The sequence below is a fragment of the Girardinichthys multiradiatus genome, chromosome 6 (genome assembly GCF_021462225.1).
Source record: "Girardinichthys multiradiatus isolate DD_20200921_A chromosome 6, DD_fGirMul_XY1, whole genome shotgun sequence".
Lineage (NCBI taxonomy): Eukaryota > Metazoa > Chordata > Actinopteri > Cyprinodontiformes > Goodeidae > Girardinichthys > Girardinichthys multiradiatus.
The window spans coordinates 5,934,942-5,961,260 of NC_061799.1; the positions used below are offsets into that span (position 1 = coordinate 5,934,942).

A 26,319-nucleotide genomic window follows, 5' to 3' on the forward strand; every position below is an offset into this window, starting at 1 on the left:
TTTGAAATATCAACTTTTATTTATCCTTTAACAAAAAACAGATTCACTAGTAACACGTCAAACAGTAAAAAGACAAAGACGACGTTACACGGACGTTCTTTGGCTTAAGAAACCTGTTGGAAGCCAGTGATAGGAACATGTAGGCCGAGCCACTGAAACATTGAATGCACTCACTCCAGCCCTGCAAAGTAGATGTGCAAGTGCCATTTAAACAACGGCAAACACATCTCTGAAGAGAGACAACATTCTACCTAAATGTTTCTTTTGCAATGACATACAGCAACTTTTCCAGTGAGGTGGATTTCTTTTTTCAAACTCAATATAAACAAGCAGTAAACATAAAAAATAACAAGCTTATATATGTTTAATAATGACAAAAGGTGTGTGAAATTAACATCATCCAACAGACATAACGTAACCTAGAGCAAAATCTGCTTAATTACAAAGGCTGGGCTATGCAATGCTGTGAAGTTTGTTGGGCTGACCAAAGTGTAACAAGAAATACATTTATGTCTATGGAAGAATATTTGTCAATGTCGTCCAAAAATGCAACTTTTTATATTGCATATGCAGCAGCAGATAATGTTACAAGACTGGTTTAATCACATTCGTATAATAATGAATTTTAACTAAGATTCATAAGACGACCAAACTTTTAAACTGAAGTCATAATTTTAATTAGAACACTTAAAAAGAAACGCATTTTTAGTAGGAAATATATAAAAATATTGAATGAAAAAATACTGCCTTGTCTGAGCAGCTCTTGCTGGTTCAAATGAGATGATTTCCTAACAAAACATCGTGTGCAAGTAAAGAATCAACAGAAATCATAGATTTATGTAAAATAAACATTTGCAGCAGCGCATTAGTTTTGTTTCTGAGTTCCTCCTGATCTGCTCACAAATAGACTTAATAGAAATCAGAGCTGGCATGAGATGCCTACAAGAGACATCAATAGGTACAGATAACCGAGACGAAGAGAGAGGGCACAGTTGTAAAAAAACAATTTAAAACAGGATTTTAATTAGAACAATAACAAGAAAAACTTAAATGTTAAAATGATTTGATGGTTGTCTCAAATAATGCAAATTTAAAGAGGTTTGCCCCGCTTTCTCTTATTTGCTGAAGAACAAGCAAGTATGTTTGGTCAGGGGAAAAAGCCTGGAAAATAAAAGCATAACATGAAATATTAGTCAAAGCCTACAGGTGCAATGTAAAGAGGAATTATTTGCCCCTGAATAACTGCAGCAGGGAGGGGAGAGGATCTGTTAACACTAGGCAGATAAAACCCCTCTAAAGGACACTGATACAGGTTAACTGGTGCTGCTTCACCTGTAATACCCAACTATCTGTGTGTGCATGCATGATAATGGTGGAGGAGTGCACTGAACCTTTAGACTTTATAAACCACTGTTGTTGTCGAAACTAAAGGGCATATAATCACTTAATGCTCTGAATACTAGCTCAGACTAATTCTTTGTAGCAACTGGTTCAGTCTGAAATGGTGGTGATGATATCCACCAACCTATGAGGCAGTGACTCCTTCCCACTCCACCAAGTACTGGACCTTGCCATCCAGGGTGACCCGTCGGGCCAGGACTTTGTACCTCTCCCCGCAAGCCAGACGCCCTGCTACTCCGAAATAGCTGCTGATTGAGCTCTTTAGGTGCGAGAGCTGGGTGTTGGGGTCCATGCCATGCACTATGTCTGTGGGATGAAGCCCTGGGAGAGTGCTTAACATCTCTGTGTCTGGAAGCCTAGGAGGAGGGGGGAGTTCTGGTTTGGGGGGCTTTGGGTTTCGCCGTGGTCGGCCACGTTTCCGTTTTAAAGGTGGGGAAGAGAAAGGCATGTTGCAAGCGACTGTTTGCATCTTGTTGGAGCTGTAGAGGCTGAAGGATGTTTGTTCGGAACAGAAAAAAAAAAGAGACAAAAAAGTTTTTAATTTCATGAGCAATCACCAAAGCAAAAATTACCCTGTAAACAAGAAAAACAAATATTTACAGGTATGCAAGTGGCTTAGCATGACTCTACCTGAGTGGAATGTTCAAACAGCTAAAATAAAAGCACCATGCAGCAGGGAAACAGCTATAGTTGTTTACAAAAATCTATAAATCCTCAAATTCTCATATCTCACCCAGAAATGGTCTGTCCTGTAGCAAAGACTGAGAATGGCAGCTTGCTGCAAAAGCTATAAGAAAGAACTGAATGTTTCCTTCACAGAAATATCTTAAAAGGTCTTGCAAACCATTGAACATTTCTATGTTTTGTGACAAAACATGGAAAACCTCTAACTTCCCTGTATTTTATTGAGTTTTTATGTGACAGAACAACACAAAGTAGCCCATAACTGAGGTCGGAAGAAAATGATAAATGGGTTTTGAAGTCAAAGATCTGAAACGCGTGCTGTGTATTTTCATGTCTTGCCACAGATTGCCAATACGATTTAGGTCTGGACTTTGACTGGGCTGTTCTAACGCATATTCTTTGGTGTAAATGATTCCATTGTAGCCCTGGCTGTATTTTTGGGGCTACTGTCCTCCAGGAAGGTGAACCTCCACCACGGTTTAACCTTTTCCAGCATGTAACAAGTGTTTTTTCCAGTATTGCCATGTATTTAGCTGCATCCATCCTTACATCAACTCCAACAGCTTCCCTGTCCCTGCTGAAGACTAACAGCCCCTCAACATGATGCTGCCACCACCATGTTTCACCATGGGGATGTTATGTTCAGGGTGTTAAGGTAAATGGCTAGTTCTATTTCATCACTACTGACCGCCAGAGGGCGGTGCTGAAATGTGGGAATATACAAATAAATTTAAGGGGTGTAAATACTTTTACAAAGACCGTTTGTGCACTGAGAATTGTGCAAACTCCATGTCGACCACTAGATGTCACTAGGTGTTATATTGATACTTTGTACTTTAGATTGTAAAGTAAAACAAGTATTTTTTTCATCCTGTTCATCAGTTAATTTATTGTGTGTCAGATCTGCACTTGGCCTGTTGACCGCCCTACAGAGGGAACCTCCTGCATGGCTGATGTCTGATTCACAAACTTCCACATTCCTTTCAATGGATTTACTTTAAAGAATGGCTTTCTTCTTGACACCCCCCCATTAAGGCTAGATTTGTGAAGTGCACTAACTAATACTGGTCCTGTCTACAGATTCACTAACCTGAACTGTGGATCTCTGCAGCACCACCAAAGTTAACATAGTGGTAGTAGCTTCTCTGACTTTGCTCTCCATACCTGGCCTGTCCTTTCCAAGTAAGCTTATGATGATCTTGAATAAGTTATCTTCTCTGCATCCCTAACCTGCTGTGTTCCTTGGTCTTCATGGTGCCGTTTGTTCAGCAATGCTCTCTAACCTACCTCAGAGCCCTTTATAGAACAGCTGGACTTATACTGAGATTGAACCACACAAAATGGACTGTTTTTAATTACTTGATTATTTTTTTTTTTTTAGGAATGAATTAAACGAAAGTTACGTATGTAACTACAGTCCGCCCTCTGGCAGATGACCGCCAGAGAGCGGTGCTGAAAGCACTGAATGTTCCATTTGTGCATGCGCAGTTCGAGTAATTATGCTGACAGAGGCTTTATTTGCCTACGTCATCAGAGGCTCTGTTCCTACAGAATCTTCTAGCGGAAGCAAGGATTCTGAGTGACAGAGAATCTCTGGCGGTCATCCGGGATTCATAGAACCGTAGTTACATATGTAACTTTAGTTCTATTTCATCCCTACTGACCGCTAGAGGGCGGTGCTGAAAGCACTGAATGACTAATCCCAACCATGTCACGAGGAATCCTGAGCACATACCTCACTGAGAAGGCCCAGCGGAGCCTGGCAAAAGAACCTGGCCCAGGGGATGAGGGGCAGCCACATTAACATTGTAGATCTGGCAAACGTGCTTGGGGAAGCCCATGATGCAGCAGCATATATGGCCTCCAGCGGATCACCCCTCATAGCATCGCAGGAAGCAGAGACACTCCTGGTAGAGTGGGCCTTCACACGCACCGGCAGCGGACGGCGTCCTGCACTGTAGTGTTAGCAGATGACATTCACAATCCAGTGGGAGAGACGTTGTCTAGAAAGAGGACAACCCAGCCTGAGACCAAACCCGGCTCAGGAAAGGCTGGTCTGAGCATCTAACAGCTTCAGTGGCCGCAACGCATGCCTCTAGTGCCCGTACCCCACACAATAACTCAGACCCATCCACCGTTGCACCTGACTGAGGCCGAAACCGAGCCAACCTCAATGGCTGGTTATGGTGCGAACTGGACAACACCTTACGCACAAACGCAGTGTTAGGCCACAAGGCAACACCAGAATCATCTGGAACCCATCGGAGACATGAGGGACTGACAGAAAGAGCATGCAGCTTGCCAACCCTCTTAGCCGAAACAATAGCTAACACAAAGGTAGACTTATACGAGAGCCACTTGAGGTCTGCCTGCACCAAAGGCTCGAAAGGGGAGCAGCACAAAGCTTCGAGAAGCAAGGGCAGATCCCAATCGGGCACTGTCCGACCCAGCGGCGGGCGCAACCTACGTGCACCGTGCAGAAAAAGAGAGACTATATCATGACTCCCCACTGTTCGGTCGTCAAAAGATGCATAATGACATGAAATTGCTGCGACATATACCTTAAGGGTCGAAGGAGAGCGGCCCTTATCAAGCAGAGACTGGAGAAACTCCAGAATAGTGGGCACCGGACAAGAAACCGGATTTTCATTGTGGGCAGAACACCACTGAGAAAAAAGACGCCATCTGTTGTCTCACTGCTGATGAGTGCCTAGCACTCAATATGGTGCATCAGACAGGGTACAAAACACCCAGTCAGCCTCCCAGTGGCCATGCCCACAGCTGGAGACGTTGAGGGTCGGGGTGCCATATCCGTCCCCCAACTGAGACAGCAGATCCCCTCCTGTTTGGAAGACACCATGAGGTGCCGTGACACAGACTCCGAAGCAGCGGGAACCACGTCCACGCTGGCCGTTACGGAGCCACCAGCAACAACCTGTGGCCCTTTCCGAGAACCCTCCGTAGAGTAGGCCAAATCAGTGAGAGGGGCGGAAAAGCGGACAGGAGAACACGATGCCAGGGATGAGGGTCCTGGCCCAGTTCACCTGATGCTCCTGTTAGGGAAAACCACAGGGGGCAATGAGTTGACTCCTATGTGGCAAACAGATCCACCTCGGCCTGACCAAAGCGGCCCCAGATCATTCGCACCATCACTGTGCACCACGTCGCAGTGAAGGGACCACTCTCGCGGAGCAGGGGCCTGGCGAGAGAGAGACTCCGCGACCTGATTGCGCTCCCCCAGTAAATACATCGCTCGTAGGGAGGACAGATGAAGAGAGGCCCACTCCAGAAGATCCCTGGACACCTCTAGAAGGCGCGCCAATCTGGTGCCTCCCAGATGGTTTTGGTATTGTCTGTTTGAACTAGCACATGCCGTCCCTATAAGTGGGACAGAAAGCGCCTGAGGGCCATGTGTACAGCCCGCAGCTCCAGCACATTTGTGTTCGGAGCGCTCCCGCTGTCGCCAGAGACCCTGGACCGCTCTGTGTTGCCACACAGCGCCCCAGCCCATGGGGCTGGAATCTGTTGTGACCACCTCCCTGCATTCACCACTAGCCCCATAGGGACGCTCTTGGACAAATAAGTCTCGTCTTGTCAATGGAGCTAGGGCACAAAGGCAAGTCCACGTCACCGTGCGAAAGCTGTTGAACCACCTCTGCAAAGGACACAGAAGGAGCAAACCCAAGGGCACAACACAAGTGACTGAAGTCAGTTTGCCTAGCAGCTGCAGGAAGGTGATGAGGGGAAACCGCCTGCCCAGCCTGAATTGACTGACCAACTGGAGTATGTCGGCCACCCTGAGAACAGATGGACGAGCCCTCATAGTAGTCGAGTCCAAAAGCATCCCAAGAAAAGTGGTCGTCTGGGACGGAACCAGGCAACTCTTTGCCAAGTTGACTTTGAGGCCCAACTGCGACACATGAGCAAGAAGGCAGCATGTACCTTGAGAGGCACCCGCCCGAGAGGGGGCGCAAAGGAGCCAGTCATCCAGGTATGGAAGAATCCTGACTTCGGACGCCTGCAGAGGAGAGAGGGCCGCTTTCACACACACCGAGTAAACACCCTTGGGGAAAGGGAGAGGCCGAAAGGGACCACCCGAAACTGCCAATGGCGACCCTGATAGGAAACCTGAGAAAACGGCGATGTTCTGCCGCAATAGGCACATGAAAGTAGGCGTTTGTCAGATCTATTGACGTAAACAAGTCTCCCTTCGCAACAGCCTGAAGAACTTCTGACGTCGTAAGCATGTGAAAGGGAAGCACCTTCAGGAACTGATTGAGTCCCCTCAGATCTAAAATGGGGGGAAACCGCCTGTTTTCTTTTGCACGACAATGTACATCAAATAGTAGTCCCTGGGTTGGCACAGAAGGTCTACAGCCTTGATTGCACCCTTGGCCAGGAGGACAGAAAGCCTTAACAGTTCACTCCAGCGGCTCCACAACTGCTGTGGCACCCCTGAGGGTCCGATGGCATCCTTCGGTCAGAGGAGACTGCGCCAGCCAGACCTGTCGACGAGCTTGTACGAGAAAAGACATGACACGGCCAAGCTCTCTGGTCATCAACGCAAAGGCCTGCAATGCTGCGTCGCTAAACCCAACTGCCGCAGTTGCACCACCAGCGTCGTGAAGGGATGCAGAGAGGGCAAATGTGAGATCTGCCATGGAATTGCCAAGGCAGCCAGCACGCGCTCCTGCATTGTATGCTTTACACAAGATGTCATCTGTAACCCGACATTGAGTACGTGGGCATCGGACATCAGGATGCAGGGCTTCATCTGGTGACATGATCAGTGAAGCAACAGCGGGTTCAACTGCTGGCATACGGTCCAGGCCTGCCTTGACTGACTCATGCATGGCAGCCAACACTCGACAGTCTGTGGAGAGACGTGACAATGCTCTTGGGTCCCGCCAACAGGTCTGCAACTCCCTCAGGTACTCCTCTGACGGAGGGACAGAAAAGGGAGTAGGAGCCCGTCTACGCCTCAAAAAGGTACTTCCAGAAGCAGACTCCTCTCCTAGCGGGAGTTCCAGCTGCCTCAAGGCCATACACATGACCTCCCGCATAGAGCCGTCACTGGGCTCACCAACTGCACTTTGCGAAGAAAATGAGCCAATCTCAGAGGCTTGGGAGAACTGCGCCTTCTCCTCATCTCTAAATTGAGAGGCCAACATGGCCAGAGACGAAGCATCCTCCTCCACAGACAACTGCTCAACCCTTGTGGCCAGGCCCTGGTCAGACTTGGCTCGCTTCCTCCTAGAGGGCGGCACAGATACTGTGGTCTCACCACCGTGCTCTAAACGCCTGAGGGGGACCACCTGCCCAGAGGGCGGGAGGTCAGGATCATCCTGAGGGCACAACTGGGCCAACCGAGCCACCATCAACACGATCATGTCCAAGGCAGGTAGGGCACAGGTCATGGCCATTGTCTGCCTGAAGCACAGCCCCACAATCCATGGAGCAGTGGGAGCCATCCATGGCCAAGATTGAAAACAAGGCTCACCCCAATTCAGATTGGAAAATACATACGCTAAAATCAGGAAAGGGGGCACTAAAGCTGCCGTTACCTACAGAGCAGGCAAACTTACCTGCAGAGGGCAAAAATACCGCAACTCCAGCCAGCAAGCGACAGAGCGTCCAGGCAACGGGGAAGCAAAGCTCATGCGAACAGCAGGCGAGAAGAAATAAGGAACAGAGCCTCGGAAGACGCAGGCATATATACAGGTCCTTCTCAAAATATTAGCATATTGTGATAAAGTTCATTATTTTCCATAATGTCATGATGAAAATTTAACATTCATATATTTTAGATTCATTGCACACTAACTGAAATATTTCAGGTCTTTTATTGTCTTAATACGGATGATTTTGGCATACAGCTCATGAAAACCCAAAATTCCTATCTCACAAAATTAGCATATTTCATCCGACCAATAAAAGAAAAGTGTTTTTAATACAAAAAACGTCAACCTTCAAATAATCATGTACAGTTATGCACTCAATACTTGGTCGGGAATCCTTTTGCAGAAATGACTGCTTCAATGCGGCGTGGCATGGAGGCAATCAGCCTGTGGCACTGCTGAGGTCTTATGGATGCCCAGGATGCTTCGATAGCAGCCTTTAGCTCATCCAGAGTGTTGGGTCTTGAGTCTCTCAACGTTCTCTTCACAATATCCCACAGATTCTCTATGGGGTTCAGGTCAGGAGAAGTTGGCAGGCCAATTGAGCACAGTGATACCATGGTCAGTAAACCATTTACCAGTGGTTTTGGCACTGTGAGCAGGTGCCAGGTCGTGCTGAAAAATGAAATCTTCATCTCCATAAAGCTTTTCAGCAGATGGAAGCAGGAAGTGCTCCAAAATCTCCTGATAGCTAGCTGCATTGACCCTGCCCTTGATAAAACACAGTGGACCAACACCAGCAGCTGACACGGCACCCCGGACCATCACTGACTGTGGGTACTTGACACTGGACTTCTGGCATTTTGGCATTTCCTTCTCCCCAGTCTTCCTCCAGACTCTGGCACCTTGATTTCTGAATGACATGCAGAATTTGCTTCCATCCGAAAAAAGTACTTTGGACCACTGAGCAACAGTCCAGTGCTGCTTCTCTGTAGCCCAGGTCTGGGGAATGCGGCACCTGTAGCCCATTTCCTGCACACACCTGTGCACGGTGGCTCTGGATGTTTCTACTCCACACTCAGTCCACTGCTTCCGCAGGTCCCCCAAGGTCTGGAATCGGCCCTTCTTCACAATCTTCCTCAGGGTCCGGTCACCTCTTCTCGTTGTGCAGCGTTTTCTGCCACACTTTTTCCTTCCCACAGACTTCCCACTGAGGTGCCTTGATACAGCACTCTGGGAACCGCCTATACGTTCAGAAATTTCTGTCTGTGTCTTACCCTCTTGCTTGAGGGTGTCAATAGTGGCCTTCTGGACAGCAGTCAGGTCAGCAGTCTTACCTATAATTGGGGTTTTGAGTGATGAACCAGGCTGGGAGTTTTAAAGGCCTCAGGAATCTTTTGCAGGTGTTTAGAGTTAACTCGTTGATTCAGATGATTAGGTTCATAGCTCGTTTAGAGACCCTTTTAATGATATGCTAATTTTGTGAGATAGGAATTTTGGGTTTTCATGAGCTGTATGCCAAAATCATCTGTATTAAGACAATAAAAGACCTGAAATATTTCAGTTAGTGTGCAATGAATCTAAAATATATGCATGTTAAATTTTCATCATGACATTAAGGAACATGAACTTTATCACAATATGCTAATATTTTGAGAAGGACCTGTAGCCTCTGGGGTCATCTGGTGTGTCACAGGTGTGACTCCGTTGGTATAATTACTCAAACTGCACATGTGCGAAGGGAACATTCAGTGCTTTCAGCACCGCCCTCTGGCGGTCATCTGCCAGAGGGCGAACTGTAGTTACATACGTAACTTTCGTTTAATTCATTCCTAAAAAAAAAAAATAATCAAGTAATTAAAAACAGTCCATTTTGTGTGGTTCAATCTCAGTATAAGTCCAGCTGTTCTATAAAGGGCTCTGAGGTAGGTTAGAGAGCATTGCTGAACAAACGGCACCATGAAGACCAAGGAACACAGCAGGTTAGGGATGCAGAGAAGATAACTTATTCAAGATCATCATAAGCTTACTTGGAAAGGACAGGCCAGGTATGGAGAGCAAAGTCAGAGAAGCTACTACCACTATGTTAACTTTGGTGGTGCTGCAGAGATCCACAGTTCAGGTTAGTGAATCTGTAGACAGGACCAGTATTAGTTAGTGCACTTCACAAATCGAGCCTTAATGGGGGGGTGTCAAGAAGAAAGCCATTCTTTAAAGTAAATCCATTGAAAGGAATGTGGAAGTTTGTGAATCAGACATCAGCCATGCAGGAGGTTCCCTCTGTAGGGCGGTCAACAGGCCAAGTGCAGATCTGACACACAATAAATTAACTGATGAACAGGATGAAAAAAATACTTGTTTTACTTTACAATCTAAAGTACAAAGTATCAATATAACACCTAGTGACATCTAGTGGTCGACATGGAGTTTGCACAATTCTCAGTGCACAAACGGTCTTTGTAAAAGTATTTACACCCCTTAAATTTATTTGCATATTCCCACATTTCAGCACCGCCCTCTGGCGGTCAGTAGTGATGAAATAGAACTCTGTATAAAGATCATCTGACAAAAATTCTTAGTCTTCTTAGTGTCATGTTGTCTTGTTAGATGTGACCCCTACATGTTCTATTTAAAAGGGACAGTTGTCCAGTAGTACGGACATTTTAATTTAATATCTGAATGTTACCTCAACAACTCCTTCACTGTGTGTGCGCTTGTGTCACAGCTGGGAGGAACTAAGCTTAAAATAATGCCAACCTGGACTGTCTTGAAAAGCTTGTTGAGGTAGTTTCGAAGTTGCAGAGGGCACCAATGGATTCCACATCAGAAGTCTGTGATGACAGCAGAGGCTTGTTACTCCTGGTGCTGTGGGGATGGCAAAATAAAAGAAAAAAAAAAGGTGAATGGCCAACAAAAATATAGCTGGCCTGTAAAATAGTGCTTTGTAATTCATTTTTTTAACAAACACGAGTTCCATTAATATATAGTATTAAATCCTTTGAGCCTTAAATCAAATAAAATGATGCAACATTTCTTCGGTGTGTCCTCATCCATGTTTCACAATGCTGTGGATGACTTCAAGTCTACTCTTTTCTATGTTTCTTCAGTTTAAAGGGGAGAAAACTTTGGTTTAAACTCCTCAGCGACTGCAACAGCTTTTCATATAAAGCCCAACAGACTTTTACTGAACCATAACTTGATATTTTTTCTTTTTCAGCCATTCAACCATTACATTCAAGCTTCAGCTGTTGGATAGAAGGCCACACATTTGACTCTAGTATACTTGGATATTCAGAGGGGTTCGTGTTCGCCTCAATGACTGCAAGGTGCAACATGTCCCGTGGGTACAAACAAGCCTAATCTACCATGCTTGACAAGTTGGGATGCAGTGTGTGATATACTGTCTTACAGTGCTGTGCATTGTGTTGAAAATAATGACTAATATCTACAGTGGCTGACAAGTTTAAAACGCCGCATACACATAAATGATGCAAGCTTCAAAACCCCATACACACAAAAAAACAATTAAACAGATGTAAAATGGAAGAAAAAGAGCTCACAACTTTTAAACTTCTTGTGGTTGTGACATTCTGAAAGGTGTTGCATGTGGTTTAATTTCAGATCTTTTGCTGTATTAGAGCTGTAAGTTTTTGAATATGATTATTTCATCTTTGCACATATGAAGACAGACATTTCTACCCAATTTTCTTCCCAAAATAGTTTAAACTCAGATTGAATGGAGAAACACAGATTCTCTTTGGATTCAGGTTCGGAATTTGACTAGGGTATTTAGGGTGGTAGTTTTGCTCCAAAATAAAAAAAAGAGCAAAAGTATTTTGGTCTGATCCAACAGGAGCATGTGTTTGCAGTTTGCAGACTTTGCTGCAAACAGAACTTCTTTCACCTCTCTTTCAATAATGGCTTTCCTTTGGCCACTGTTCCATAAATAAGATTCGCTTTAATTAAAGAGGGACAAATATATACAGTGGGGAGAACAGGTATTTGATACACTACCGACTTTTCAGACTTTCCCACTGGAAAACATGTAGAACTCTTTAATTTTTAATCATAGGAAACGCCTGATATCTAATTGCAAACAAAGGTTTCTGTACCAAATATTAGGTTTTGTTTTTCTGATGTATGAAATACTTAAATCATGCAATAAAATGCAAATTAATTACTTAAAAATCACAATGTGATTTTCTGGATTTTTGTTCTGGATTCCGTCACTCACAGTTGAGGAGTACCTATGATAAAAATAAAAGACTTCTAAATGCTTTTCAAGTGGGAAAACCTGCAAAATCTGCAGTGTATCAAATACTTGTTCTCTGCACTATATGCATATCACATTTTTAAAATTTTATTTGAAAAAGATCATTGTCCTTTTACTTCACAATTATGAGCTACACTTCCTGTAAAATGTTTTAGATGCACTTTCTCACTTAATGGGTCTCTTTTTATTTTCATGACTATTTAAATTATAGATTCTCACCAAAAGCAACAAAACTGTGAATGAACAAACATGAAATTATAAAGCAGGGTTCTCGCCAGCGCAAGTTGTCAAAGTGGTTCCCCGTCATTCCGTCATAGGGTGAAAAACCTGTGTAATAAACAAAGTGTAAAATAACTCAAAACATTTTATATTTTAGATTCTTCCAAATAGCCACCCTTTGCTCCGATTACTGCTTTGCTCTCTTGGCGTTCTCTCCATGAGCTTCATGAGGTGGTCACCTGAAATAGTTTTCCAAAGAGTCTTGAAAGAACTTCCCAGAGGTTCATTGAGAAAAGGCCAAAGGTTAATATTTCAGTCATCACACCAAAGGACGGCTACTTTAAGGAATCTAAAATAAAAAGCATCTAAAGTTCTTTTACAATTTATCATTTGCTACAAAAAATGCATGTGTTCATTCAGTTTTGATGCATTCAGTGAGAATCTACGTACAACGTAAATAGTCATAAACAGAAAGAAAACCAGTAAATGAGAATGTGTTTCTAAAACATTTGACCAGTAGTGTACTTGTGTTGGTCTGTCACATAAAATCCCAATAAAATACATACAGTTTGTGGGTATAACATGACAGAATGTGGAAATATTTGGTGGTATAAAGTGGTATAAATACTTTTGTAAAGCAATGTAAAAACGCCATTTAGGGATGGACAGCATAAAAAAAAAATGCAATAGTGTTGGTGTAAAGTTGAGATGGTAATATGGCTTGCAGTAAATAAACACCTAACTAATCAGACTTAAAAGTCTTTCTGCCCTGAATTCTTGCAGACAGTGCACATATAGTGAGTCATCTACACAGCTACTGGAAAAAATTAAATACATTATTTACATTTTAAAAGCATTGTTTTATTTAAACAAACTGCATCTAGCTACATGTGTTTTCAAAATGAAAACATTTTTGTTTTCTAGTGATTTTATTAGAACAACTAAAACATGTCTACTGAACTAAAAAACAAGCTTCAACAGTTGCTGGCATAAAGAGCCTGAAAGCATGGTACATACAAATGACGTACTAATCAGCTAATATTTACTGCAGTCCAAGGCCTTCTTACCAGTTTAGCATCAAATTTGGTAATACTGCGATAATGATACATTTGTAAGATGTTGTGAACCCGTAACACTTCAGAAAGAAGACTGTATATTGCTCAGGCACACCGCACAGTCACCACAGTTTTAAACATTGAACAACTCATAACTCAGAATACATCAGCACTTGCTCACGTACTTAACAGAGGTCAAATGATCCAGTGGAGGGGGGTCCGGTTTTCTTGTTTCCTGACAAAGTGAAGTGAAATTCATCAGCATCTGCAGGAAGGGTTTGTGTTTTATCTCAAACATGACTATTTGTTCAATGTAAAAACATCTGATCCTCTCAGGACAAAGCACTAGGCCAGCTCAGGCTCAATAAGGCATAACAATAACAAAGACACAAACACACACACACATACACACCATTGATAGCTCATTGGACCGTTGTGGTTCTGTCTCAACACAGCGTGTCTCTTGCTTCCTCTTTTTCTTCTTCTTCTTTTTCTTCTTCTTCTTCTTCTCTGTGCCATTTGTTAAAGCACCAGGGCTTCTGCATTGGCAACAGCAACATTTTAAAAACAGTTACGATAGCTGTGCATTAAGTGATAAATGTTCAGGCACTGAACATGAAATGATGATGAAGAAAAATAGGGAAGAGTGTTTATGCTGCATTTTTTCCATCTTCAACATTCTTGATTTAAATTTAGAAAACTCACCAAGAACCGTGCATTCAGAAATAGTCACGGGCCGATTTGACAGTATGAGGTTCAAAGAAGGTTACATTTCAAAACCGCAAAAATGTCCCATCATGTCATTCCTAAAGCTTAAAGTTCTTATAAGATGCCAAAGAAAGTGACTGCATGACTGGAGTTTTCTTTAGTTGCATTTAGCATAGTAATGGAGTGCTGCACGGCCTCCATCTGCTGCTGCACACCGACAGTCACCTGGCTAAACGTTCCACTCAATAAGCAGCTGAAAATAACATTTAGTGGCTGTTTATTCTAAATTTTTGGATTAGTCTGAGCATCAAAATAATAGATATTAGAGATAACATCAATATTACGTTAAGAAATGTTTAATTTTCGTGGAGGTACCAAGACACTATTTCCACTCATGGTAAGAATCTCAAACTGGCCCATGCCCACTTTAAAATGTAGATTTTAAGCGATTGTGTCATAAGCATTTGCTACAGAGACAGATAAATGGAAAGGTTTTCTTTCCTACTTCATATCAGAGAAGCTTTTAGTGGCCTTGCATCCTTTTATAGCGATCTCGTGTAAAGGCTCCCCCATCACCGTGTATGTGGGTTCAGTACAGTTGGGGGGAGCAGGGGGGAAAAAGATTCTTAGGCGAAACAAGTGCTTCTTTTTCTTTACTTCCTTCCCTGACATGAACCTGGAAGAGGCAGGCGAAAAAGGAGAAGTTAGGCATGTGATCATTGTTGAACTGCAAAAACATAAGTTTGTATCAAACTTAAAGCAACATTAAGACATAACAGACTAACTTACATGTAACTATTGTCGTTTAAGGCCTCTAGGACTTTTTCATACCGTTCAGATCTTGGTGTGTTGGCAAGCTGTGGACAACAAATTAAAGACAATGTTTTAAGAATCTGACTGATAGTTATAACCTCAAAACCGAGCTAGCAGAAAGATCTATGAAGCCTTACACAAAATGTTATTTGGGGGACTATTTCTAGTTAAGCCCACCAGCAGCCTGTCCCTCTCATGCTCGCAAGCTCAATCATCCCTCACCCCAAGACCCCACTAAGGTAGGAGGGGATTGGCACTAATTATTGGTACATGTCCTGCCTGGTGACAAGCTTCTAGTTCATTTGTCAACTTGTGTTGTGTTAAGTCAAGTTACACTGGGACTCCCACACTAGTAGGTCCTAAGCAGTTGAACAACGTTGTTTATAGCTTAGGCTGGCCCAGTTTCGAAGTATTTCTCTGGGACAATTCAACACTGTGCTTTTCCCGACAACTATAATAAAGTGTGCAGGTTATTCTTTCATTCATTAGAAATGAGCTGCCAATTCCTGCTCTGGAGTGATTAAGGTACTGCCATTGACAATGGAATTAGAAATAAGCAAAATGAGAAAGAGGTTTCATGAAAATAACCGAGTCTACATCTTTAGTTTTTCACTGCTTTGTGTGTCTCTTACCTTCCCCAGCTGCAGCAGCTCCCAGTTCTCATTGATATAAGGCATTAACTGTATCTCAGAATCAAAATACCTCTTCTTCTGAATTACACTCAGGTTGTACAAGCACAGATGAACAACATCCTTCCTGAAATAGTAAAAGAGAAAACATTTCTTAGTCTGACTCTAAAGCAATTGCATTATTCCTAATGAAAGGTTTGTAAATAATGCATGTTAAAAGATTTTCTCTTCAACACTACTACTGATATTTTCAAACTGATTTTTGTCCCTCTGATTAAAAAAGAAAATCTGCCTGGTGTGTGGAATTCCAATCCAAAACGCTGTACTACCGATCCTGTGCTAGTAGGTGGAGAAAATGGTGACTGAAACCAGATCAGAACCCAAGGCAAGGTTCTGAGCATAGATAAAGCAGTGCTATGCTAAAGATTCTCACAAAACACTTGCAGCTCAACTGCTGTTTCCTATGACACAGTTTACCATTTCCTGTAACTTATTAACTGAATTTTAGTGGAAAACAAAATCAGGACAAAGTAGGACTGTTGCGGGAAAAAGCATAAAACGTAAAGCTTTAAAGTTGTTTTTAACCACAGAAAGCAGGACTTGATGTGTGTTGTTTCTAATACATTCCAGTTATCCAGTCCACATGCATGCATCCTCGTTGGAAAGTTTATAGTTTTCGCACCAAAATCAGTTTGCTTGTGGATAGGCTCTATCAACACCAATGTGGACATTTTGTAAAACAGATGTTCTGCTTTGCTTGTATGTCTTTCCCACGCTCAGAGCTTTTTGTTAAAGAAAAACTTGAGGTCTTTAAAATTCCATTTGTGCTTTAAACACATGTACTGGGTTTCAAGAGTCCACAAAGTAAAAATGTTAATGACCATAAGGAAATGGTAAACAGTCTGCACAAAACAAAGCTTCAAAAAGACCTTGCTGGACTCATATTTACTAACACTAATCTCTTATCAGCCATTTAGGTTGTCTACACGTGAAGGACATTTACAACCGCTGACAGAAAAACAAAGACTTCTGGAATAATGTTCTACGGACAGATGAGTCCAAAATAGATTTTTTTGGACAGTTGGACAGATTTGGCATAAACCCAACACAGCATTCTAGGAAAATAACCTCATACCAACTGTGAGGCACAGAGCTGAACGTGTCATGGTTTGGGGATGCTTTGCTCAAGCAGAACCTGGCCAGCTCACCATCAAATAATCCACCATGATTTTTTCCATGAACAAAATGTGAGACAGGCTATAAAAAAATAAACCTGTAACCCTGTAACAATGACCCAAAACATACTAGTAAATCAGAGGACCAGCTCAGAATTAAATAATGAAAAGTCCTGGCCAAGTCAAAGCTCAGATCTTGATCTCACTGAAATGCGGGCTGACAGGAAGCAGGCTGTACAGAGAACCACTGAATGTGAGGAGTGGGCCAAACTTTCCTCAGACTGATGTTAGAGGCTACAATAAGCTTCTCACTGAAGTTATCCTGACCAAAGGTTTTAACTTTTGGAGAGCAGGGTGTCCTAACTTTTTTCTCAGCTGAAAACCCCTTTTTTTAAAGATTTTTTTAGCCACATCTGATGGTAGAGCCAGGTGTTTCGATAGAACACCGGTTACCTCTGCAGGTGAATGTTCAGCCTTACTTGTGAGTTAAAGTTATTTCTTGGTAAAACTTGATGTTTCCTGCCCGTTTATGTTGCAAGGTTTAATCATTTCACATATCAATTGATTATAAACATTACGCTGCGCATCCATGTGTTATTTTTAGCTCACATAACTCTCCTGGTGGCGCTGAATGTTTTATTGTTGGTAGCAGTTTACACCGTGTCATATGGAGCGTTGCCCCTCTGATCTGTGCATCTGTCTGAGCTCATTCCCTCCAGCAACCATATAGCTGTACACCATCCAGCCTATCGATGAGCAGTGGATGGTTAAAACATAGCTGATGAAAATCTCACTTTTTTTCCTCTTGTTGAGTCCATGTTCTTTTTGTAAGGATGTAACTGTGCAACAGCAACAAAGTGATCAGGTGAAATTTCTACTCTTTGTATTTGTTTCTATAAAACATAAATATGCCTTTCAGGCACTGTTTATAGAAGGAGAAACAAACAAAATGTAATATGACTAAGTGCAAATGGTAACACTAATATTACTATTGATTTAGGTTTAGCTCTGCTTTTTCTAGAATGTGAATGCAACTTCACCATTATGTTGATTTATGCATTTGTCATTTAAACAGTGCGTCAAGGAAAATGATAATAAAATGAAGATTTTTTGCTTACTTCTATACTTCAAGTCATTAGTTTCTTGGGGTTTTAAACAGTTAGACACGAGGTTCACATAGATGGGGACGGTACTAAGTGTAGATTGTGAGAAATCTTCTGCTGAGTGACATATCAGGCAATAAGGATCTGTGCAGTAGTTTTCCTAACCTAACCAACGCTTGGCTTCTAGAGAACACTGCTGGTCAGTGAGAGGCAGGTCCTAGTTACCGGCAGCCAGACAGAGAGACATGCACATTTAGGTAGTTACTTTATCTCTAAAACTCGTACTACACTTCATCTTGTTCAAGTCTGCAGAATTTATCTTCAAAGTTTGTTGTCTAAGATTGCAATAAATTACATCTAACTTCAGTTTAAACCATGGAAATTTCTTTTTTTTTTTTACCAACGCTGTATTCAGGTTGTGGCTGATCAATGTTGTCTGGGGCTGATTGAATTTGATGACAAGTAGCCACAGCAGCTAATAAGTTTTGAGCCCGAGAGCGAACCCTGTGTGACAGACAGTAAGCCTTTGACTCACTTACCAGCTGAGAGGCAGCCGGTCAATGAACTCCGGTCCACCACTGCATACTGAACAGACGAAGATGTAAAACCTGCATACAAGAACACTCCATATTATCGACATGTCTTGCACTGCAACATTGTGTGATCAATGAGCATCTTGAAGAGAAAGATATCACCTCAACATTTAGGCGAGGATTTCATTACATTCGATTTCAACTATTGCCAGGTTACATTTTAGATATGTGGTATATAAGCCTACATATACACCGCCTTTCTGCTGCGAATAAGACAAATTACAGGTCCTTCTCAAAATATTAGCATATTGTGATAAAGTTCATTATTTTCCATAATGTCATGATGAAAATTTAACATTCATATATTTTAGATTCATTGCACACTAACTGAAATATTTCAGGTCTTTCATTGTCTTAATACGGATGATTTTGGCATACAGCTCATGAAAACCCAAAATTCCTATCTCACAAAATTAGCATATCATTAAAAGGGTCTCTAAACGAGCTATGAACCTAATTATCTGAATCAACGAGTTAACTCTAAACACCTGCAAAAGATTCCTGAGGCCTTTAAAACTCCCAGCCTGGTTCATCACTCAAAACCCCAATCATGGGTAAGACTGCCGACCTGACTGCTGTCCAGAAGGCCACTATTGACACCCTCAAGCAAGAGGGTAAGACACAGAAAGACATTTCTGAACGAATAGGCTGTTCCCAGAGTGCTGTATCAAGGCACCTCAGTGGGAAGTCTGTGGGAAGGAAAAAGTGTGGCAGAAAACGCTGCACAACGAGAAGAGGTGACCGGACCCTGAGGAAGATTGTGGAGAAGGGCCGATTCCAGACCTTGGGGGACCTGCGGAAGCAGTGGACTGAGTCTGGAGTAGAAACATCCAGAGCCACCGTGCACAGGCGTGTGCAGGAAATGGGCTACAGGTGCCGCATTCCCCAGGTCAAGCCACTTTTGAACCAGAAACAGCGGCAGAAGCGCCTGACCTGGGCTACAGAGAAGCAGCACTGGACTGTTGCTCAGTGGTCCAAAGTACTTTTTTCGGATGAAAGCAAATTCTGCATGTCATTTGGAAATCAAGGTGCCAGAGTCTGGAGGAAGACTGGAGAGAAGGAAATGCCAAAATGCCAGAAGTCCAGTGTCAAGTACCCACAGTCAGTGATGGTCTGGTTGCCGTGTCAGCTGCTGGTGTTGGTCCACTGTGTTTTATCAAGGGCAGGGTCAATGCAGCTAGCTATCAGGAGATTTTGGAGCACTTCATGCTTCCATCTGCTGAAAAGCTTTATGGAGATGAAGATTTCATTTTTCAGCACGACCTGGCACCTGCTCACAGTGCCAAAACCACTGGTAAATGGTTTACTGACCATGGTATCACTGTGCTCAATTGGCCTGCCAACTCTCCTGACCTGAACCCCATAGAGAATCTGTGGGATATTGTGAAGAGAACGTTGAGAGACTCAAGACCCAACACTCTGGATGAGCTAAAGGCCGCTATCGAAGCATCCTGGGCCTCCATAAGACCTCAGCAGTGCCACAGGCTGATTGCCTCCATGCCACGCCGCATTGAAGCAGTCATTTCTGCAAAAGGATTCCTGACCAAGTATTGAGTGCATAACTGTACATGATTATTTGAAGGTTGACGTTTTTTGTATTAAAAACACTTTTCTTTTATTGGTCTGATGAAATATGCTAATTTTGTGAGATAGGAATTTTGGGTTTTCATGAGCTGTATGCCAAAATCATCCGTATTAAGACAATGAAATACCTGAAATATTTCAGTTAGTGTGCAATGAATCTAAAATATATGAATGTTAAATTTTCATCATGACATTATGGAAAATAATGAACTTTATCACAATATGCTAATATTTTGAGAAGGACCTGTATATGGCACGATTGCAAACAAAATTCAAATCTCCGAGCTGTGCCATTGTGTTTGGTTTTCAACTAAATTCATGATTTATAAATATTAAGTATCCTCATTTAAGAAATCAATTTAAAAACTTTTATCAGTGATAGAATTAACCATAATGAATAAACACCACCTAAACCAAGTCACATACTTTAGACTGTATTGTTAAGTGTTTGCACCTATCTCCATTGAGCAGCGGAGCCTGTAAGCAATGTAGACAGTTCTCATGGAACCACTGCTGACACCTGTTACACTGCAACATCTTCAGGTACCAGCTATAAATAAACACACACACAAACAACTTATGTTGATATATGTGACATGACATAATTTGTGGAATTCATTCAACAGTTTCTGCATGCTTGCAGAATGTAATGTGCTACTCACTCTCCGGGTCCTCCACAGTAGCAGTAGCATTGCTGGATGTTCGTCTTATGGCCCTGATCCCACACAAGTTCCTCTGTGGCATAGGGAAAGGATAGATGAAACTCCATGTGCTCCTGCTGCTGGTGTTCTTGCTTTATAAAGCTTGTGGTGGAGGACCCTTGCCTGTGCGCACTACCCCTCTGCATTTACAAAAAAATAATAATCATACATGTTCTTGGTTGCACAACTTTTTACAGAGTTTTTAGTCAGACTAACGTAACTTTGTCGTGAATCAGCTTGACTAATATTCTCTCCTCTTTACATATGAGTGAACAGCTACCATGTGAAGAAAATCTCATGTAATTTCCCACCACTTTAGTACCATGCTGGGATGCAATACATCAACACAATAGAGCTCAGTGTGGAGTTCCAGCTGCATCATGTCAAGCAAGAGAGCCCTGGAGAGAATAGTGAGGGGAGCTGAATGGTTTACTAGATTTTCCCTACTCTGTCCAGGATCTGCTTCAGTCGCTGCAGTAACAGGGAGCTGAACATTGAAAGACTCCTAACAATCTCTTTAGGAATTAGAACTGCTGTCATCAGGCAAACTAAGTAGCACCTGCTACAGCTTTCTGTCGCAAACTGTTGAAATGCTCAATTGTTCTTATGATTATGTGCTTTATTTTATATCAAATTAGTTTCATGTTTTTATTCATTTGCATTTTCTATTTGTCTAATTAGTTTGCATCGTTATAGACCCCTGAGCATTTACACTACTTCTTCCGTGTGTATGGTCTAGTGGCTTTAGAAATAACAGAAGTCATAATAGACTCGCATATGTTTTGTCCTTTTGCTTCTTTCTTGTAGAATTGTTCACATCTCAGTCTCTGAGATTAAACAAATGTCGAACGTTGTTTGAAATACAATTCTCCTCCTAACTTTATATGTGTAACATATTTCATATTTGATTAAGTTTGAAACCATACCTGGCAGTTAATGTTTCACAATTGGTGATGGTAATTTAAAGCAATAAACTGTCAATTTCAGGGGTATTTTTGTTTTCATCAAAATGCAATAGTGGGGTGGCAGAGGGAGAAGGCAGCTGTATTAAAGAGTTCATCTTTTTATGCACCTTTATTAGAGTAATGGTGTAGTAATAAACTCTCATTTCGCCTGATCATCATCTCCATGAACAGCTGAATCTACAGTCATGGTAAAACCAGAGCACACCCTCTTACGTTAAAGGCTTTGAGATATAACCTTAAGTCAAGATGAAAAGGGTTGTGCAGGAAACACTAACATATGTACAAAGCAAACTAGATTTTAAAAGGAGGGTGCTCTCTTTTTACCACCATTGCAATCTTAGATACATGCTTCTTATTTTACTGTATAATAAATAACATATCTCCCTGGCTCTATTGTTACAAAACATGAGAAAAATCCTCAAATATAATTTGACCTTCAGATCAAATGCATTCAAGTATTTCTCTAATGTTTATTCACTCTGAAACACTTTCACTTAAATAAATCAATAGTAAGTAGAACCTTGTGTAGTTAATATTTATTATATTACTTGACTATGTGTAATTCATTTCATTATTGGAACAAACCTGAATTTGAATGAATATCCAGAATATCCTTGCTTCTTTAAATGCCTGAAGGACTCTTATATCAATCTGCTACACACCCATAATCTGATTTTGGGGCTTGCAAACATCAGTTATCGCTGAATGACTAATTGATAGAGTAATTTGTATTTATTAATTTTTCTTGGTAAAGATTATTACCCATCCCTGGGTTAAATATTATCTGGGGAACATACTGGTCCTCACTCCTTTAAAGAACTAAAAGAACCTAATTTCATATATAATCCATTGTTCCAAAATCCGACTCCTACCTCAGACAAAGAAGCCAGTTCACATTCTGAGCACAGCCAGTTGTCATCAGAGTCAATGACTGCAGCATCAATAATGGGCGAATGACACATCTGATGGTAGCCTGGATGGCAAACATATTTACTGTCATGTAAGCAAGTCTGCCAAAAACAAAACTTACTGCAACAGGCACATATTTAATTAGGAAACAAATTAGAACTAAGCTACTTATTACCAGTCTCTACATATAAATCTCTTTTCTTCTTAGTTTGCTTTAGAAGGCATCCAAAACAATGTGTACCTTGACCACATTTGTCACAAATGACAATCTCGTTAGGTTCCTCTGAGGTCTCATCCTGGCATATGGAGCACACAATGTCATCATCCTCATCATCCTGGTCGCCTTCGTCCCCTGAAGTGGAGAGAAATAATCAACATAAATTTTTGTTTTACCATTTTTACAAATCAGCAGCAAGAACACATAAAATGATCATAATGGAACAATTATTCTCTGTGCAGCAGACATATCAATGAGGTCTTATCAAACATGTCGACCTGATTCTCTTAGATCCCTGAATCTTATTCATGGATGAAAGCTACTGAATATCAGTAAGCAGGGCAGCAGTTGTCCATCTCAAAAATGTCCAAATATCAGCGCATTCATAAATAACGAGTAAACGTTAAGCTTCCTCCCTTTCTGTACCAAAGAGACCAAGTGATGGGTTAAGGGACAGTTTCAACAGTTCCCTAGCTAACTCTAATCTGAGGCCAAACTCACTGGCCAAACTAAGTGAGCTCCTTTGCAGTGAATAGTGTTAAATTATAATGCTGTGTGGTTCTCCTTTACAGATTTCTTCGGTTTGTTTTGTTTGGTGTGATGAAGCTCATTTTTGGAAAGCCGAATTAAATTTATGTAGTTCCACCCAGGCCTGCTTACTGCCAAACATGGAGAATCTAAAAAATATATTTAAATAGAACCTCACTCACTACATGAAGTAGGGTAAAAAGGTCTAAAGAAAGCAACATATTTGAAGAACAGATGAGAAAAAAAGTCATTTATATCTATCACTGCAAACTGTTATAAAGCCATTTCTAATAATTTGAACCATGGTGAACCTTTCTCCATAAATGCAGAAAACATGGAAGAGTGAATAAATTGGTCAAGAGCACATTCAAGGACCCTGAAGAGCTCCAAGAAGAACCGAGAATATCTAAAGCACTGCAGGCCTGTCGTTTCAGTTAAGTTCAGAGTTTATGAATGAACAATAAGAAAGACTGGGAATCCAGCGCTTTGAGTGCCTTGTTGCTGAAAAGCACAATATAAATAACCTTGACTTGGCAAAAATGGCATCATGGGAAAGTTCCAAGGTCAAAATCTCTGCTGACCAATAAGAACATAAAGGCTTGTCTCACATTTACCAAAAACCTCTGGATGATCCCCAAGAGATTGGGAAAATATTCTGTGGACTGATGAGATTAAAGTGGAATTCATAAGAAGCCATGTGTCCCGTTGCATCAAGCATAAAACTAACATTTCAGAAAAAAAGTATGTCAAGCGTGGTTGTGGTAGTGTGATGGTTTGGGGCTATTTACTGCTTCAGGGTCTGAATGACTTGTGAAAATTGACATGACCATAAATTCTGCTCACTACCAGAACATCCTTGCACAAGTATCGGTTTTTGACCTTAAACTCAAACCCACTTGGATTATGGAGAAGGACAGTGATCTGAAGTGTAACAGAAGGTCCACCTCTTAATGGTGGAGAAAAAAAGGTTTTAAAGTGGCCAAGTCAAAGTTCATACTTAATTGCAATTGAGATGCTATGCCAGGCCAAGGCCTTAAAGAGGCTGTTCACGCTTAAAAACCCTCCAAGGAGAGTGAATTAAAACCATCCTTTAAAAAAGAAGAGTGGGCCAAAATCCCTCCATGGCAATGTTAAATATGACTGCCAGTTATTGAAAAGGTAAAAGTAAGCAAAAACATAAGAAATGTGTAAATGGCACAATACCTTTCTAGAACACTGTACCAACGTTGCACTGAATCATGAACATCATCTGAATTTGAAAGGTTTAAATCTTCCTCTGAACCAGATTTTATTTGATCAGATATGGCTAAAGGTGTAGTTTATAGTAAATAATCACAGTCAGTCATCTGGAAAGTTGGGAAGGAAAAATATGTTTGTACTGTAAGTATTCCAGTACATGTTGGGTACACTTTGTGCACAGCTGCTTCAATTATGCTAGTTTGTCCTATTCAATTCAATTCAGTTTATTTATATAGCGCCAATTCACAACACGTCGTCTCAAGGCACTTCACAAAAGTCAGGTACATACATTCCAATTAATCCTAACCATTGAACAGTGCAGTCAGATTCAGTTATTTATTCAAATTGGATAAAGAGTTTTTCTATCTAAGGAAACCCAGCAGATTGCATCCAGTCAGTGACTTGTAGCATTAACTCCTCCCAGTTGAGCATGTAGAGACAGTGGACAGTCACTGGTGTTGACTTTGCAGCAATCCCTCATACTGAGCATGCATGTAGCAACAGTGGAGAGGAAAAACTCCCTTTTAACAGGAAGAAACCTCCAGCAGAACCAGGCTCAGTGTGAGCGGCCATCTGCCACGACCGACTGGGGGTTTGAGAGAACAGAGCAGAGACACAAAGAGAACAAAGAAGCACTGATCCAGGAGTACTTTCTATGGGAAGGAAAAGTATATGTTAGTGGATGTAGCTCCTTTAGACATTTCATCTAGAAAGAAAGAACAGATAAACTCTGAGCCAGTTTTCAAGGATTGAGTCTGAAAGAGAGCACATAGAGTTAGTCACAGTAGAAGCTCAGTCAATCACCATGTCTAGGAGAGAGAAAGATTTAAACACTGAAAGACAGGGCTATGTGGATCATATCTAAAATGGGGCTGGTAATCAGAGGGAACACTTCCTTATATAATTTGGTTGGGATTGGGTCTAACATGCAAGTTGAAGGTTTAGATGAAGCTAATATTTCTGATAACTCAGGAAGCTCCAAAGGATCAAAACAGTCCAAACACAGATCAGGTTCTACAGTTACTTCCAATGTTGTCTCACTTGCTGAGGATGAAGTAATCATCTTCAAGAATATGTCAAAGATTTTATTTTTAATAGAATCAATTTAATCAAACCTGAAAAACCCAATCTGAGGTGGAGGGTGGAACTAAGTGATTAGCTGATATGGGACTATAAAGTGAGAAAAGCAAAAATTATTACATTTCCTGATCTGAGCCCATAACTTAAGGCAGTTTAATGATCAATGAATTAACTATAGCTTTATCAATAGATAAAAGAAGGGAAGAACCCAATAAAGGAAAACACCCTGAGTCAAATCCAGGTCTACTGGCAGCCAAGTAACAGTTACATCCTCTCTGGATTGTTTAAGGAGTAGATGTAGGCTGGACAGTAATAAAAGAGAAAGTTAAGTGGTGCCAGTTCACTTTAACCTTTGAATTAGCATACTCAGCAGTACAGTAACATACTGGTGAGCTTTAGGTGTTTTTTTTTAACAGTAAGCTGACAGGAAAGGGGTGGAGAGAGGGGGAAGACATGCAGCAAAGGCTGCCAGGAATTGAACCCGCAACTGCTGCTTCAAGGACTGAAGCCTCTGAACATGGGTCATGCGTTCTACCCCTGCGTCACTGTCGCGCCCCAAGAAAATACATCTTAAAAATCTTCTTATCCAAAATTAATTTGTGTATCTGAATATTTATCCCCTTTCCAACAAAAAACAAAAAATATGCCATTAGCAATGACCACTAATAAACTACATCAATAACTGTGTTTAAAGCAAATCAAGTTGAACATCTCTAGTTACCTTTGATCAAGATGTTTTCATAATGCATCCAAAAAGGCCCATTTCCACTATCAGGCAAGAACTCATTTTAAAGTGGTGCATGAGGGTAAAATGACACTTGTGTT

The 26,319-nt window shown here is 41.6% G+C and overlaps 1 protein-coding gene across 2 annotated transcripts in view; it reads right to left on the minus strand.

The window, feature by feature from the left end:
• The window catches only part of mtf2 (metal response element binding transcription factor 2), a 28,766-nt gene continuing 2,447 nt past the window's right edge, over window positions 1-26,319 (minus strand). For both annotated transcript variants that reach the window (XM_047369051.1, XM_047369053.1), the window contains exons 4-15: window positions 22,672-22,782; window positions 22,394-22,494; window positions 20,518-20,696; window positions 20,310-20,405; window positions 18,218-18,286; window positions 15,404-15,527; window positions 14,748-14,815; window positions 14,464-14,634; window positions 13,663-13,789; window positions 13,436-13,485; window positions 10,461-10,568; window positions 1-1,889 (exon numbers count right to left, since the gene is read on the minus strand). In XM_047369051.1, coding sequence (XP_047225007.1) covers window positions 1,526-1,889; window positions 10,461-10,568; window positions 13,436-13,485; window positions 13,663-13,789; window positions 14,464-14,634; window positions 14,748-14,815; window positions 15,404-15,527; window positions 18,218-18,286; window positions 20,310-20,405; window positions 20,518-20,696; window positions 22,394-22,494; window positions 22,672-22,782 — 1,568 coding nt within the window. In that variant the 3' untranslated portion in view covers window positions 1-1,525. The remainder of the gene's footprint in view (window positions 1,890-10,460; window positions 10,569-13,435; window positions 13,486-13,662; window positions 13,790-14,463; window positions 14,635-14,747; window positions 14,816-15,403; window positions 15,528-18,217; window positions 18,287-20,309; window positions 20,406-20,517; window positions 20,697-22,393; window positions 22,495-22,671; window positions 22,783-26,319) is intronic.